This window comes from Ranitomeya variabilis, chromosome 5 (assembly GCF_051348905.1).
Source record: "Ranitomeya variabilis isolate aRanVar5 chromosome 5, aRanVar5.hap1, whole genome shotgun sequence".
Taxonomy (NCBI): domain Eukaryota; kingdom Metazoa; phylum Chordata; class Amphibia; order Anura; family Dendrobatidae; genus Ranitomeya; species Ranitomeya variabilis.
Genome location: NC_135236.1, coordinates 412415264 through 412432839, shown reverse-complemented (window position 1 = coordinate 412432839; position 17576 = coordinate 412415264). Strand labels below are relative to the sequence as shown.

General features: G+C 41.0%; 1 protein-coding gene across 5 annotated transcripts in view; it reads right to left on the bottom strand.

Moving 5' to 3' along the window:
• Window positions 1–2450: 2450 nt before the first annotated feature.
• SRGAP1 (SLIT-ROBO Rho GTPase activating protein 1) overlaps window positions 2451–17576 on the bottom strand; it is a 182060-nt gene continuing 166934 nt past the window's right edge. For 3 of the 5 annotated variants that reach the window (XM_077265163.1, XM_077265167.1, XM_077265166.1), the window contains exons 16-22: window positions 15492–15597; window positions 14954–15178; window positions 12885–12964; window positions 7638–7818; window positions 7422–7556; window positions 6858–7203; window positions 2451–5829 (exon numbers count right to left, since the gene is read on the bottom strand). In XM_077265163.1, coding sequence (XP_077121278.1) covers window positions 5449–5829; window positions 6858–7203; window positions 7422–7556; window positions 7638–7818; window positions 12885–12964; window positions 14954–15178; window positions 15492–15597 — 1454 coding nt within the window. In that variant the 3' untranslated portion in view covers window positions 2451–5448. The remainder of the gene's footprint in view (window positions 5830–6857; window positions 7204–7421; window positions 7557–7637; window positions 7819–12884; window positions 12965–14953; window positions 15179–15491; window positions 15598–17576) is intronic. The other 2 variants (XM_077265165.1, XM_077265168.1) reach the window with 1 other exon arrangement.

Sequence of the window (17576 nt, the reverse complement as noted above, 5' to 3'; positions counted from 1 at the left end):
AGCTGCATGTGCGTTTGGACCTGTGTGTTGGGCTCTCCATGCATGTGTTGTGAATGTCACAGAGCCGTGACACATAGAGCTGCGGAGCTGAACAGCTGATCATCGGGAGCGCTCCAGGTGTCCGGGTTCCCGATGCAGCTATTCAGTGAGCGCTATAGCTACTCAGGTAAGGAGTTATCCGAAGCGATTCCATCATCCCTAGTTGTGACCCAAGTTATTATTACTAAGAAAAACAACTTGTGTGAAAATTCCTTCACTTAAAGGACCTCTCCGGCCTTTTTTTTTTTTTTTATTTCAGCGCTGGAGAGGTGCAACTGTTTTAAGTTCTCTGCACCCAGTATTAGACTCCCCACCAGTCGTCTTGATCTTTCATCAGTGCTGCTCCGGTCGGTCTTCTGTATGTTGTGACCTTGCCGATTGCTCCAGTGCTTGCTCGCGTGATCCGGAAGTCAAAACTCAATGTAAGTCTCAGAGCCAGAATGTGGCCACAATGAGACCCTCAAAAACTTGCACCGAGAACTTGTGACCATTACCTCTGACTTCCGGTAAGTCAGGAGCTGCAGTCACAAGATGGTGGAGCGGGACCAGAGCGGTGCAGTGAAGCACTGAAGACAGCAGATGGTATGATAGTAGGATCAGGGAACTTACATTAGTGGCACCACTCCAGCAAAGAAATATTAGGTAAAAAAAATGTAGTGCATTTGTCCCATGGCCAGGGGACCAATCATAGTAACACTCTTATTGGTAACATTTTAAACGTGTATGTACATTATATGTAATTAGCCTTCAGTACTGTAATTAATACAGCACTAAAACCCATGTCCCTTCCCAACACTAAAGTGTTAGGTCATGTGCACACGATGTGGAATTGGTGCGGATCCGCAGCGGATTTGTCCGCGCAGAAACGCTGCAGTTCCGCAATGTGATTTACAGTACAATATAAATCAATTGTGGAACAAAAAACCTGTGCTAATGGTGCGGAAAAGTCCGCACTGAATCCGCAGCGGATTGAAAAGAAGTGCATGTCACTTCTTTTGTGCGATACTGCAGCAGATTTGGACCCTTCCATGATAGAAATCCGCAGGGGTAAAATCCGCACAAATTCCGCACAAAATCCACATCAATTCCACAGCTTTTCCGCACAAAATCCGCAGTAAATCTGCACCTGCGGATTCTGCCAGGAGATGCGGATATGGTGCAGAAAATTCTACACCCCATTCCGCAACGTGTGCACATAGCCTTAAAGGGGCTGTAAATAAAATACAAAGATATAAACCCATCCATGTCTGTAGATCTGAAGGAGTCATATACACCAATCATCCTCCATTTGATAATAAAGATTAAAACCATCATCTCCAGTCTGGACATGGTGCAGCATTGGGAAGTTTTGGGGGATGTACTCACCAATCTGCATCTTTTTGTATCTGCTTTGGAGGTTTTCATAGCGGCTAGCCCCAACTAAACCAATTGCACAACTAAACCAGTTGGACACTTTCTTTGGGGATCCCAAAGGCTGGTATAGAATATCACAACCAAGCTATAGCACTTGCCGAATAAGCTGCAGAGGAAACCCGGCTTCCTGGATTGCGCCGGCCTATCAGCGCCGCAGCTGCATGCATGAGCCTGTCTGTTGGGCTCTCCATGCATGTGTCGTGACAGCGACACAGCCGTGACACATGCAGCTGCGGCGCCGATCAGCTGACGTGATCCAGTAAGCCGGGTTTCCGCTGCAGCTTATTCGGCAAGTGCTATAGCTTGCCGAATAAGAGGGAACCCGAGCAAAATCGCTCATCTCTAATTCTGACATGTTGGCATTTAATTTTGTCAGATGTTTGGTTTCAAAGTCCTGAATGGTAAAAATGTTTAACTTAAATGCAAATAAAATGAAAAAAAAAAAAAAGTTACGCCAAATTCATAAATCGCATGACTTAAAAAAAAAATGCAAATTATGTATCGGGGCCGTAGTGTTTTTTCTTTATCTAATCAAAGTCTTCATTTATGGCAAGCCTTAATAAATCAGCTGGTGATGTTAACTGTGGCCGTTTTCACACCTCTGACATCCACTCTCTAAGAACGGATCATGATGTCCGTGATCCGAACTCAACAGCTTTATTGGCATATTGATGAGGTTGAGGTCAGGAGACTCGCAGTCAGTCCTGTTATTTCAGATCATGAAAGTCGGATTTGTGAAATTAGCCTAAACCCAGCAAGAATCCCTAAAACACTTTCTCCTCTTCCATCTTGTCTGGCTCTGCAAAGGATTTCATAAGTTACTCACAAAAGGAAAAACAAAACATTTTTATTGCTACTCTGCTGTGTAAGTACGCTATTTTTTTTTAGCATGACCAAAAAAGGTTATAAATGTGCGCATTTAATATAACTTGACAAAATATTTTATCACAATACCCACTAAATGAACGTATGTTAAGTAGACAAAAGATGGCAACAGCTGACAGAACTATAATCTTTATTATAAAGAAAATCTACGGAGGAACAAACCTGGATGGACTTTGAAGCCTGTTATGGTACATGCCAAAATGTACAGTCATATACATAAAAGTGCATCAATCACAACAATTGAACATCACACATGAGTCTTTGAAATGAATGCTAAACTTTTTTTTTCAGTTATACATTTTTTTTTGGTTTTTTTTTTAGAGAGTGGAATTGTATGTAAAGGAAAATGTTAGACATGGAGTAAAAAGTTGAAGTTCCTCTAAAAGTTTAAAGGCACTTTCACATGTACATACTACAGATGTACACCAACACAAAGAATCAACAGTCAACAAAAAACTGCCATCAGTACTGTAATCCAAACTGACAGAAAAGACTATACAGACACCTGGCTGTGCAAGAGTTAGTCCTGTGCCGGAAAGAACTCCGTGGGCCTTGCTAGTGACCGGGCTGCGTATACCGGTACACATCCACATACAGTACTGAAAATACCTACAACCATCAAACTACACACGTATGTAGCAGTACACTCTCCAAGCGCACGGCTCCTAACATTCCTGTACGACACTAATTCTAATAAGTATACACCGTCTATAACAATATACACATTTCCAACTCTTAAAAGACATGTATTACTCTTAATATGTCACACAGACCAGAAAAATAAACTAGTACCAGGCTAGGCCTGCGCTTGAATGTCAGGAAAAGAATTCCAGTTTATTCCTATGAGTTCCACGTCTCATCTATGATCGTTAGGAGAAAGACCGGCACACTGTCCTTTTAAAAGAATTGTGTGCTTGAGGAAGGGACTTGTGGTCCAGACTTGTTGAGGAAGGAACCTCAGCACCACAAAAGAAAATGAGACTGTAGATCTTGCTGCAGTGATAAGTTTTTATCCGGCAAGGAGTCAAAAACCGATATGGTCTATATCTGTTTTTGACTCCTTGCCGGATCGAAAAACTATCAATGCAGCAAGACTGACAATCTGATTTTCTTTTGTGGCGCTGAGGTTCCTTCCTCATCCATGATCATGTTCGGACAAAGCTATGTATGAGAAGCCAAGTCACTCATGGAGTTCCTTGGCCTAGCTTCAACTACAGGCTCGAGTCTGCAATGAGGAGGTATACAGCTTGTCGACTAATGACTTGCTTCTGTAGACTGGAAGCTTCGTAGTGATAATTAGTTTACACCACTTGATCCATAACGTATTAATACAGAAGCCATAATAAAATACTAAACTACATATATATATAAAAAAATGCATCACATCAGTTTTATTTATTTCTTTTTATACATGCCCCACATTTGAGATATGGGAGCTCTGTTCACATCTTAAAATAATTCTCCCAAATGTAGCTTAAAAAGGGTAGGCTTTATTTTGTAGATGGGAAATAACTGGAGCAGTCTATAGATAGAATCTAAGTGTAATCCCAAATGGCTCTCCAAAAAGGTTGACTGCACTTCACCAGGCTTATCTGGGCCAATGTATTCTGAATTCTAGCACTAAAGGAAAACCTATTATCCACCGTGAATGCATTTACTAAGTAAACTACAAAAAAGTATATATGGTATATATATATATATATATATATATATATATACGGTATATATAATAAAAAAAAGCATAAAAAAGCAACACAAGCAATGTGCTGGCTGAAAGTATATACAAATCATATATACAACTACACAAATTATTACAATAAAGCAATGAAAAGGAGTACCAGTATAATATTGTAGGCCTAGAATAACAAGTAACATTTGAGGCCTCCGTAATAACAGTGTGCAGTTTGTACATTTTAATAGCAGGGTAAACTCTTCTCCCATAACGGATTAGTGGATTAATAGATAGGCATGAAGAAAATGAATAAATTACATATAGGAAGCAATAAAAGATATAAAGTGGCACTACTTGTGATCGTGTTGTTCTGTCTGGGATACAGGGCTGACATTAATACTGTGCTGACATTCAATCATTATCCAATCTATGATCATTAGAAAAATGGTTCACACTCTTAAGGTCCAGGCATGTCAGAGTATAGTGTCATAGTGTTAATTTTCTGCCCGCTAACCTCAATGCCCCGAAGATACATAAAAACCACAACATTAGATAAACTCACTGTAAATAGAATATATTCTAGATTTTAGTTTGGCTCCATGGCTAACACCAGTGGCTACATAAACATGCCGAAACCTAAGATGCTTTTTGTAAGAAGAAATCTAGGCAGGCACAGGAGTGTTTTTGAGTAGCAATACATTGTACATCTCTCTGTATATTGTGAATGTGCAAAAAAGACTTTCATATATATATATATATATATATATATATATATATATATATATATATATATAAATTCATCTCTCTGCAGAAACCTATAGAGACATAGGTTGATATGTCTACCCTATCATAAGAACCACATGCAGTGCATATTGCACACATTAACATTTTCCCCCATTATTACAAAAATAGAGGAAATATACAGTCACTATAACAGTGGTTACAAGGGATAATAGTCGTCAGTCCAGAGAAATCAGTCTGGATCTTCCACAGGTTTCTTTAGAGGTTTATACAGCAAGCAGTAAGGCCCCAAAGGAATGTAATGGAGAGCTTCTATGGAACTAACTACTGATGGTTTTTGCTATTTTTTCAGGCTGCTCTGCGAACCGACAGACCCCTGTATCCACAGACCCCGCACTCACTATGAGTTGTAAAGTAACATACATGGACACCTGCCCACGGTGTATCTAGAATAGATGAGAAGTCTAACAGAAGTGGGAAGCCATTGTGATCTATGTTGCAAAGTATACAATTGGTGCAGCATCATATCTTCAAGTATGTTTCTATGTCTCTACGGCTGTAAACACGCAACAAAGTCCAGTTTCTTGTAATAAAATCTTAGTGTAGATGTGATTGTTTCATTCTAGTTCCAGTAAAAACATGCCACTACTGATATCATGGCAAAACTAACTACCCATAGAGTACTATTAAGCATGACATTACATTGTGCATGATTTGTCGGCGGCCCCTTGAGCAGCCGGGGAAGGGCCTATACCAGGGTTAGTTTTTGGTAACACAATAGGTTTTGGCCTCAGAGCCGGAGGCTTTAATTGTACACCCATTCGAGGTGTGACCATAGGCTTAAATGTGCTCATTGTGTCATTAGATGTACTAGTGCTACGCCGGATTTGGGGCTCAGTGTTCTTGAGCATGACATTATGAAGCGGACTCAGAGATTCTGTTGATATCGCTGGAGTGGGAGAGTTTTTGATCTGCTCAAGAGTATCCAGTACAACGTCCGGGGCATGTTTTGCAGAACTTTGTAGTTCAAGCTCACGTAGCTCATTAAGGGCCGAGTTCATGGTTTCTTCTATATCCTGCTTAAGATACAAAGAAAATAAAATCACACACATTAGACTAAAGCCCTTGAATTCTGCAAAACACAATTTATAATTGTTAGTATGAAATGGAGTTCTAAACTACATAACCAAAGTCAAACCAGGGCTGTGGAGTCAGAGTCCATTTTGGTGGAGTCGGAGTCGGTGTCATGGAAATTGAGTCGTCGGAGGTTTGGCTGACCGACTCCACAGCCCTGGTCAAACCAATAAATTAGCTTCAAACCAAAGGAGCAGGCCAGCAGTTAGACATTATGAGTCTTAACACACCTGTGTGCTTGGATGGGGGGACCATGGTATGCAATCGTTTCATGCTTATTAGATATACATTTGTTTGTAGGACTTGGGGGGATTACTGTTCTCCTGCATTTGATCCTTCTTGCATGGTCTATATTTTATTTCTCTGTCAATTGCAATTTTTTGAGCCCCCACTAATGTTAAAATTTTGCCTGCTGCCAAGTATTTATAGACTCCTACTTTATTCACAGATCATTGTCTTTTGTCCCAGTCTACTTGTGTGGCTTTTTACTGATGATCTTATTACAATATACAAATATATGTGTAGACAATACAAAGATCTTTCTAATGAGCTTTTTACACCTAGGTCAGCAATTATGGCCGGGGGGCATACTCCAAGTCTAGAGAAAAGAGGGTTTAATCATAATCACAGACTCATATTCTTCACTGTAAGAGCAGTGATCCAGGGAACTAGTCCGATTGCCATCAGTGATTTTTTTGCTGCCATCACATGTTTAAAGGCGGAGTCAAGTAATGGTTCTTTTATAGCTATGTCATGATGTTTCTCCATCTCAAAAAACCCTTTAAACAATCGGATTGCTTAAGGATATTCCCTATTTTAGTCTGGATTAACAGGCAAGGTTAAAAAAAAACAGCACATAAAATATTTTGCAGCACATCAGTCAACAAATTTCACGAAATAATTCTGGAATATAACAAGTTCTGTTTGACTACAGTAATCATTTTGCACAATACAGTTTACTTCCTTTACATACCTGAGCAATACTCTCTGGGTCAAGAGTCTTGTGGTCATTAAAATTTGTGTACTGTCCTGATGATGTAGATCTTCGTATAGGTGGACTGTCTATCTTTTTTAAGGATTCATGCCGGCTTATGTTGGTCAAACTTCCATGGCCTGGTTTACGTCTACGTTCAGGGCTGTCAGTGTTAAGGTTGCGATTCTGTAAAAGGGCACGTGGGCTACAATGGCTTAAAATATTTGAAGATCCAATTTCCATTGATAAATTGTTCAGAGATTGTGGAGGATGTACTGGGCAGTGACTATCACTTGACCTGCCTGAGCGACGAGAAGGAGGTGGTGGATCTGTGCGCCTTCTATGCCTGCATTGTCAATAACAGAATACAGATTTTTTTTTTATTATTTAAATCAGTATCTTAAAATATATAGTAGTCACAAAGTATAGACACATGCTATGGGAACTATCATATTTTATATAATATTTTTGCGTGTGTTTTTCGGAAAAATGCTGTAGGGAATAGGGAAAAGGGAGGGGTAAGGAGGCAAAAAGGGTATGAACAACGGATAGTGAGACTCTTACCTGCCCGAATACAAGTCTGGGTGTCGGTCAGTTGGTGAGTTCATGTCTTTACATGATGACTTCTCTTCAGTCACTGGACCACTACTGCTTTCACTGTCCGCTTTCTGACTTAAGGAATCTGAAAATGCGTCATCCCTAAAAATACAAAAAAAAAAAAGTGTGTGTGATACAAGTTTGTTTTAAAACGAATTAATCTCTACTCAATGTAAATCTTACATGTCTTGGACAACAATGTACTGGTGGGGCACTAGTCCATCAATTCCATTGTGTCGGCCTTCCCACCAGTCTTCAGATGCGCGATGATACAAGAGAAGAGATGCACCTTTCTTAAAAGACAGCTCTCGAGCAGATCGTCCTGCATAGTCAAATTTGGCTATGGCTTCAATTGGTTCACACTCTACAAATCAAAAGTTTCGAGAATATTAACAACACTAACAAGGAGAAAGACACAAATGAGAAATAATACATATAATTTGTTTGTGAAAATAAACAGATATTTTTGTGATCTGCCTATATAACTTAAAGTTTAAAAGTGATCCCTATCCACAGAACAGTGGATAAGTCTGTAACCACTGAGTGGCCCCCACCGATGCCAACAACAGATCAATCACTTGCACAACTGCTCCATTCATTCTTAATGGGAGCGTCAGAGACTGCACCCAGCTGATCTTATACGCTCCTATTAGCATGAATACAGAGGAAGTGCACTTGAACAACCTCAACACCATTTAGCCGGGGCATTTCAGAGCCCTGGTTCTCAAGATCAGTAGGAACGATGTCGGTCGGACCCCTAGCGATCGGAATGTTATTCCCTATCCTTTACGTAGGAGATAACTTTCAAACAACCCTTTATGGAAACTAATTCCCAAGTTTTATTATGAATCAATACCTTAATGTTTTCTGACAAAACTCCAATCAAATTCCACAGAACCTTGGTTGGCAAACACAATGAAAATGACAATATATTTAAACGGTTATCCTACTTTCCCCGTAATGATTGCCAGAGCATTCAAAGATCCCAATTTGTATGACCAGTTTTAACGCTATTAAACACATGGAAAGCTTTCTTTAAGCATCTATGGCTAGAGCAACCTGTTTAGCATTAAAACTTGGAACCACTGTACACTGGCTTTCATTAAAGCGACTAATGACTGGAGCTCATTTTTCTCTACAATGCAGCACTTAGAATGTAAACTCTTTCATGTTGCACTTTTCTTTCTATGAGTGGGCAGCAAGGTCGAAAAATCAAAAAGATAACAAACAAGGCTGCTCTGTTTATAGACTAATATGTTGTGTTCCCAAACAGCCAGCAAATTCAAAGGCTGTGGAAGAGCAAAAGACATCATTAGATCAGATCAGTGTCCCAGAATACACTCGTGCAGATGGCTTCCAGTAAGACGGCCAGGCTCATTTTTGTATTAATGCTTCTTGCAGGTAGAGGCTGTAAATAGATGTATGTCTATATTAATCAGTACAGAAGGCATATAGATTATGAAAAACTAAGAATGCTAGGAGATTCAAGTTGTTTTTTCTTTGCTAAAAATCAAACACAGAAAGTAGTATCTGTCAGTCCAAAAATCTAACAATTCATCACTTGTCTCCCAAAAAGCTGGCAAATAATCCAAACCAAAAATAAAGCCGAAAGCTGCCAATATAGCAGAGATCGTAAATCTCTCATTAAGACAAATTGATAATTGCAGCTATTACCGTTGTCTTCCAAAGGGATCTCTATCATTAAACGTTTTCTATCATTTTTAAACGTGCAGAATAATGTGGCACCTTTCAACTATTACTGCCAGATTAAAATAAATTTCAGAATGAATACTTCAAAAGTGGCACGCAGAAAAAATGTGGTGTTTGGTACTAAGCCATTAGGAGCCTTTAAAAGGATTGTCCAGCCATGTAATTACAAAAAACAACTCTTTGAATATTGCGGAGTAATAAAAATAATTAATATGCACCTTCACCCTGCCACTGCAGCTCCTTACATCTCTCAGCCCACGCTGGACTTTGCTTCCTGGTCTCCAATGATGTCCTGCCATAGCCTGATGTTACCATTACAGCCCATTACTGGCAGTGACACTAAATTCACTATTTTGGCCAGTGATCGGCTGCAGCACTCATCTGTTTTGGAAAGGTATTGCTGGAGGCCAGAATATAGACAACAGCAGGGAGCCAAGAAGCCTTCTACCACGAGATGGGTTAGGTATTACTGTTTGATTTCTGATTTATAAAAATAGAAGTAGCTTTTAAAAACTTTTACAAGGGTGGGCAACCAGTTAAAGTGCTATAAGCTCACAGATTGGTCCTCCAATGAACAGATGTGTATTTGTCTTCAGTCCACCACTTCTCCTTTCTTAGACCACTTTTGGTAGGTACCACCATCTACATCAGAGGTCTCAAACACGCGGCCCGCCGGCACATAGACCCCGTAACAATCGCGCTCGCTCCAGCAGCCGCCTCCATCCGCGCTGTAGTGCAGTGTATTGCCGCGCAGAGACCGGCTCTCTGCACAGCAACACTAGTGTCAGCCGCCGGCCTATCAGGGGCCACCAGCTAACATCTGCGCATGGCAGTGACGTCATACCTCGCTGCGCCGGGACGCAGATGTCAGCTGCTGGTCCTGATAGGCCGGATGACTCTAGTATTGCTGTGCTGAGAGCCGGTCTCTGCGCGGCAATACACGACGCGGATGTAGGCGACTCAGTGATTGCTGGAGCTGGGCGAGCGCGATAGTCAAGGGGTCTATGTGCCTGTGACCACAGGAGCAGAAAGGACGCCAAGGGAACGGAGGACAGGTGAGAAGAATCTTTTTTTTCTTCTTTCTGTTATGTCTATGTGAAAAGGGGGGGGGGGCTTCCTGGATGGGGGACCTATCTGCAATATATGGGGGGACCTGTCTTGTCTGCAATATATGGGGGAGACCTGGATGGGGGACATGTCTAATATATGGGGGACCTGGATGGGGCACATGTCTGCAATATATGGGGGGACCTGGATGGGGACATGTCTGCAATATATGGGGGGACCTGGATGGGGGACATGTCTGCAATATATGGGGGAACTTGGATGGAGGACATGTCTGCAATATATGGGGGGGGACCTGGATGGGGCACATGTCTGCAATATATGGGGGGGCCTGGATGGGGCACATTTCTGCAATATATGGGGGGACCTGGATGGGGACATGTCTGCAATATATGGGGGGACCTGGATGGGGGACATGTCTGCAATATATGGGGGAACCTGGATGGGGCACACGTCTGCAATATGGGGACATAACGACAAGAATGGGACCAGGATGGGGCCATATCTACAAGATGGGAACCTGGATGGGACACATGTCTGCAATATATGGGGGAACCTGGATGGGGGACATGTCTGCAATATGGGGACATGGATGGGGGACATTACTACAAGATGGGGACCTGGATGGGGCACATTAATACAAGATAGGGACCAGCCTGGGGCATTACTACAAAATAGGGACCAGCATGGGGCACATTACTACAAGGTAGGGACCGGCATGGGGCACATTACTACCTACAAGATGGGGACCAGCATGGGGCACATTATTATTATTATTTATTGTTGTAGCGCCATTTATTCCATGGCGCTTTACAAGTGAGGAGGGGTATACATAATAAAAACAAGTACAATAATCTTGAACAATACAAGTCATAACTGGTACAGTAGGAGAGAGGACCCTGCCCGCGAAGGCTCACATTACTACAAGATGAGGACCGGCATGGTGCATTACTACAAGATAGGGACCGGCATAGGGCACATTACTACCTACAAGATGGGGACCAGCATGGGGCACATTACTACAAGATAGGGACCAGCATGGGGCATTACTACAAGATAGGGACCGGCATAGGGCACATTACTACCTACAAGATGGGGACCAGCATGGGGCACATTACTACAAGATAGGGACCAGCATGGGGCATTACTTCAAGATAGGGACCGGCATAGGGCACATTACTACCTACAAGATGGGGACCAGCATGGGGCACATTACTACAAGATGAGGACCGGCATGGTGCATTACTACAAGATAGGGACCAGTTCAAAAGGTGTATAGAGAAAAAATGGTATAACTAAAAATGACATTTTGTCATGCAAATAATGCGGCCCCCGAAATTAAATGTTTTTCTGTGTGCGGCCCATATACCCAGCCAAGTTTGAGACCCCTGATCTACATAATGGGAGCAACCCACAAAACCTGCTGTTTTGATGATGCTTTAAACCCAATAATCGACCCATCATAATTTGGCTTTTAAAGTTGACAAGAACTGTCAATTTTAAGAATTGACAGTTCACTTGATGACCAATATATCCAACACCTTGACAGCTGCCACTATCACAATATGATCAATGTTATTCCAGTACAAGTTAGTTTGTATACACAATTTAATATATATCTATCTTTTTGTCATCACTGAATGACTGTTCAAACCAAGTACGGGAGCTTGGTGCTCCACGGCAGGGCCAATCATTTATATGCACCTTCCCACCTGCTTGGTTTCCATCTATCTCCACTGTTTTCTGGCTCTATGAAACCAGAGCTGTTAAAGAAGAAGAGGGGTGGAAATAGAGGGAAAACAAGCCGCTGGGAAGGTGTATGTACATGATTGGCATCGGAGTGAAACATCAAGAGGTGGGAATTAGTTTGAATAGTCATTTTGTTCTGACAGACTCCATATAAAGGCTTGATCTTGACTTTTAAGATCGCTTCTTCCAGTAGGTGGCACTAGAGCTCCTATCCTCCCTGAAGAGGCAATTCGCACATTTAAATTAACTATAAGGAATGTCTTTTACCAGGGAACCAATAGGATTGAACATTCATTGCAATAACTAAAATAATGCAGCTAAAAGGTACTGTGTATCTTTGTCTGGGAAATACCAGTTGAACCAGCAAGGTATATCAATCTTGCACAAATCACCGTTGAGGACACATGTCAATATGCAGGCTTGAGATTAAATCTATTAAGTCATTTGGATAGATAAATGTAATAAATCTTGGCAAATACCATCTGATAGTAAGATCTCTGGCGTTACCAATCAATAATGCGATTTTCTGACGTGCTTGTGTGGCAGAATGAAACAAATCAATAACAACAAACACATGATTTGCTGACCTGGGCATCCCTCACCGTTAATATAAACTCCACAACAGTTTCACGCTTCTAACAAAGATCTTCATTTACACAAGATTTACAGAGGGATGGCATGTAATCCTAGAAATGCAATGCCCTCTCCACTTCGGACTAAAAACATTTATCGCAAATGCAAAATCTAATTCTACGTAGGCTGTAGAACATCTGACTGTTTTTCACAGTCTAAAGCCGGCCATACCGATTATGTCACGGTCAGCTTAGCCCTCTGATGGACAGAATTAACATTTCCATGTAAATGTGGGGTTGGAAATAGCGAATTAAGAAAATAAGAAGTAAATACCATCTTCACTTGTGTGATTCTCATTGCCACCATCGTGATCAACTTCTTCTAATGTGCCATGGTCACTGTAAGGGCTGTCACTACAAGTACAGGAAATATGAAATGTACAGGATCAAACAACATAAAAGAGGCTTATTGCAAGTCATGTACATTCTACACCAAATAAATCAGCGAAACGAGCCTTTACCCCGTCATGTTTAGGTAATCTGCAATTAAAAGCAATGTCTGTACAAATGAGCATTATAGTCTGCAAGCCTATGTGTCCAACTCGACATACTGTATATATACTGACACATATCTAACCGGATTCAATTAGATCAGTGTGTACAAATGGTGATTAATTCTAATAAGCAGTGATGAGTGAAAGTGCTCGGCTAATGTTTTATCAGAGCATGCTCGGGCATTACCTGAGTATCTCGGGCATGCGTGTATATTATGTTCGAGTCCCTGCGGCTGCATGATTCGTGGATGTTAGACAGAAGCAACACATGTGGGGACTGCCTGTTTGTAGAGTGGTGTGTAGTGCCACATACCAATACCTCCCATAGTATTGCTAAAGAGACTTATGCCTGTGAACAGCTACTTAAAAGTGACTGCACTACCACCTTTCATTTTACCAAGGGCCCCATGGTGGTCTCCATATAATAATAACTGACATAATGGCTCGATTGGCTGCAGGGGTTATTTGGTCTCACCTCCCCCCCCCCACATCGGCCCCTTAGAAGAGCCAGTAATCACAATAGGTATGCATACACATCACCCCATTATAGAAGGTGCTCACAATCTCCTTGGGCTTCTACCCGCACTCTGTCATCTCTATACCTCTGCAATCAGTCTGATGAAGGTCTATGTTTGAGACCGAAACGTTACTTTATTTTGGATTGCTACTGCCTAATAAACCATTTATTCAACTCTCAGGAGTGCCAAATTCTACTTCCTAGAATTAGAAGAGCTAGTAAGGGAACTGGCAGGGAACGCACATAGTAGTGTGAAGGAATTGCCAGTAGGCGAGTAGTTTATTTCCTTTGTTTATTTTATTTTAAGACCACCATAGGTATATTTGTAAAATTCAATGTCATTGTTAACAACTGCTGTAAAGCAAAATGTAATAAAAATGCCTGCACACACAATTGCCTTCTATAGATTAAACTAGTGCTCTTAAAGGTATGCCTAGAAATAGAACAGTATTAATAATACTATTAAAAAATACTTAAAGGGACTGTCAGCACAGGATGACTGTTCAAACTAAGTCCCGCAGCTCGATGCTTCATGGCGGGCCCAATAATTTATATACACCTGCCCCCGGCTTGATTTCCCTCAATATCCGCCCCCCTCTTTGATTGACAGCTCTGAAATCATGGAGCCAGAGAAGGCTGAAGATGGATGGACGCCAAGCAGGTGGGAAGGTGTATAGAAATAATTGGCTCCATCATAAAGCACCAAGTGCCTGTTTGAACAGTCATTCTGTGCTGACAGACTCCCCTTAAATAGGTCCTACATTAGGTCAGGTCAATTGTTCAAGTGTTTTTAATTCATTTTCAATCCAACATACGTTTCCATAGATATGGTCTTGAATATTTAGTGCTAATTTTTATAGCCTTTCCAAGAAGGCGTGGCTCACAGGATTCTCTGGGGGCGTGTCTTTACGCTGCTCTGCCTTAGCCACCTGTTAGCCACGCCCCCTTGGTAGAGACCATACAAATCAATGCTAACTAAAGACCAACAGCTCTGGAAGTGTATGGTGGAATTATAAAAGAAACGGAATACTCAGGGGAGCAGTGGGAATAAAATAAAAACTGGTCACTTTTAACCTGATGATAGGTCCTTATTTAGATATACGAACAAATCATCAGGTCATAAAATAATCCAGCAACAGTAGAAGAAAGGAGACGCTGCTGTATTTCTTACATGATGTGGGAAGGCAGTTATATTATTTATGGTCAGCGCAGACTGTGATATTAGTGTAGTGGAGCCTAGAAGCAGCAATGGGGAAATAGAAACATACTGGTCTCCAACTAGAAGGTATAACTCCAATACAGTCACATAAAAGCACACTTCAAAAGACCTACCAGTAGTCATCGCCAGCCATACATTTCTCATATACTGGGCCTTCTAGCTCTTTAACATCTGGAAAAATATTCTCATGGTGGATGATTATGGTTTTAACTATTTCATTCACATGAGCCTGACAAGACACTTGGTCTTGAACGTCTGGAACAGGCATCAACGTAGGCCCAAAGCAGATCGCCAAGTTGTATGGATCCATCATATTTTCATCGCTATACTGAGAAAGGCTGGAAAGAAACAAAAGAGAAGGTGACGGTAGCTCAGTTACTGGGGCATACTAATATTTTAACAGACAACATGATAAATAAGAAACCCATCTAGTTGGCATGTGATCGCATGTATGCAAAACATATACTTGTTCCTGGAAAATCCTCACAGTACAAACGATGTGAGGATTCAGAAGTCTGCAGTCACAAAGTGACTGCAGACTTGTAGTCCAAGGCCGGACAACCCCTTTAATTGACTAATTAAGGATAGTGATATTACTAGAAACAAATAAGTGTAACAAAATCATGTAACTTAGATTGAAAGGATACTTACTGGTTGAGAAATGCAAAGAGGTATCGCATGACTATGAGCACAGTCCTGGGCAGTGTCAGCAGGATTTTCCTGATGTGCATGGCCCTCTCATAGAGATTCTCCACTCCTGTCACAAGACGACATGATTGGAATAATAAGCAGCCTCTAATGTTATATTGGTCCTGAGATTAACTCACAAGCGAGTCATTCTTACAGAAGGTCTGTCATCAGCCTGACATGTAGTTGTCCCCAGGAAATACCAATCCGGCAGTATCTTTTCTTAGAACTCTGTGTCAAGCAGTTCCTCTGTTATTCTTGAAAATGTATGGCTAAAATGACAATTGAGCCTTAGTATTGCTCTTGTAAAAAGCATGTGTCCCGCCATAGTCTGGACAGCGTCATACGGTACACCCAGCCATCAAGGTATTTAGATATTTCTAGCGGGAATGACAGAGGGACGTCCAAGCACAAAGCTCAAAAATTGTTATACTATAGGAACAGACTGAAATTTACTGAAACAGGCATGCCAGAGGCAGTGACAGGTCATCTTTAGAAGTATAACAAGCTATTATTAAATGAATGCTGTACATGGAATGCAGCGGACTCTAAGCAATAGACTTAGTGGACTTGTCTTCAAATTGATGGCCTGTGCTTAAGACAGGCCATTAATACTATATTAGTGGCCATTAGATTCCTGACACCCCACTATTCTGTATGGTTCAATTTGTATTAACATATACAAGATATATAACATTACAATTAAACAATTGAACAAAGTCTCAACATGAGAATAAGGCTACATAGGTTCCACACCTAATGCAGGTTCAATACAGTGGTAAAATGAATAAAGTTACATCTTAAACCAATTATAATACATTGTCCAGGACTGTTAATCTAATAAAAATGTATTAAATAGGAAGAAAAAGACAAAAGGAAATGAAGAAGGGAAAGAGGGTTGGGATGTCACTGATTTTTCACATCTTCATAGTCCAAGCAAACCTTTATTATGTAACTACTAAATACATTTTCCTTGTATCAACCATGTTTGGAGACAATTACAGTAGATTCTTTAAACACATGAACCAAATCATATATGCAAACCTGCTAATCTATAGACTGCTTGGAAAATTCCAGTTCTGAACTACATAATGGTGGTTGGGCTGCTCTTGATCAATATCTTTATTGTAAAAAATTGGGGTAAAACTTAATTTTGTCTCTTAGAATATAAGAGGTCTGAAGGATAATTCAAAAAGGCATGCAATTTTTGAATATGTAAAAATGGTCAATCTGGCAACTATAGGGTTACAAGAAACGCATAGGTCAAGAGATTGTTGGTTAGGTCCTTGATGGGGTTCAGCTTGCACTCTTTGTACACCAATTGCTTCAAAGACTTATAGTGCATAAAAGCCTGAAGAGAGGAGGTTTGTAGGTGCTCGTTGTTTAAAGGAACCTGTCAGCAGGATTGCGCACAGTAACCTACAGACAGTGTCAGATCGGCGCTATTATACTGATTACAATGATACCTTGGTTGATGAAATCCGTCTTGTGGTTGTTGATAATTCTTTATTTTCAGTTCTGTGTTAATGATATGCTCGTGCCCCGGGGTGGTCTGTGGGGGTCTTCATGTGGTGCTCTGATTAGCTATTCATAATGCAGACTGCTGACAGGTCACTGATCCCTCACTGACCGGCCCCCTTGTTTGCATACTGATTATTATATGTACTTAAAAAAAATCATCCTCAGCAGGCAGACGCCGCTGCCTGCGCTGCAACATGATCACATTAAACTATTTTATTTAGTCATATACATTGATTCTGGAAAAACAACAACTCAAAATGGAGCTGGCCGCACCTACGCAGTAGAATCTATAGGTGATCTGATAGATGCTACTGCACAGGTGCCGTTTTGACAAAGATTTTTTTTCTTCAAAATCAATGTATATGACTAAATGAAGCAATTTAGTGCACATTACACATACGATCATGCCTCTGTCTTCTGCCTGCTGAGGGCGATTTTTTTTTTCCAGAACATTTAATATTCATTATGCAAACTAGGGGGCCGGTCAGTGAGGGATCAGTGCCCTGTCAGCAGTCTGCATTATGAATA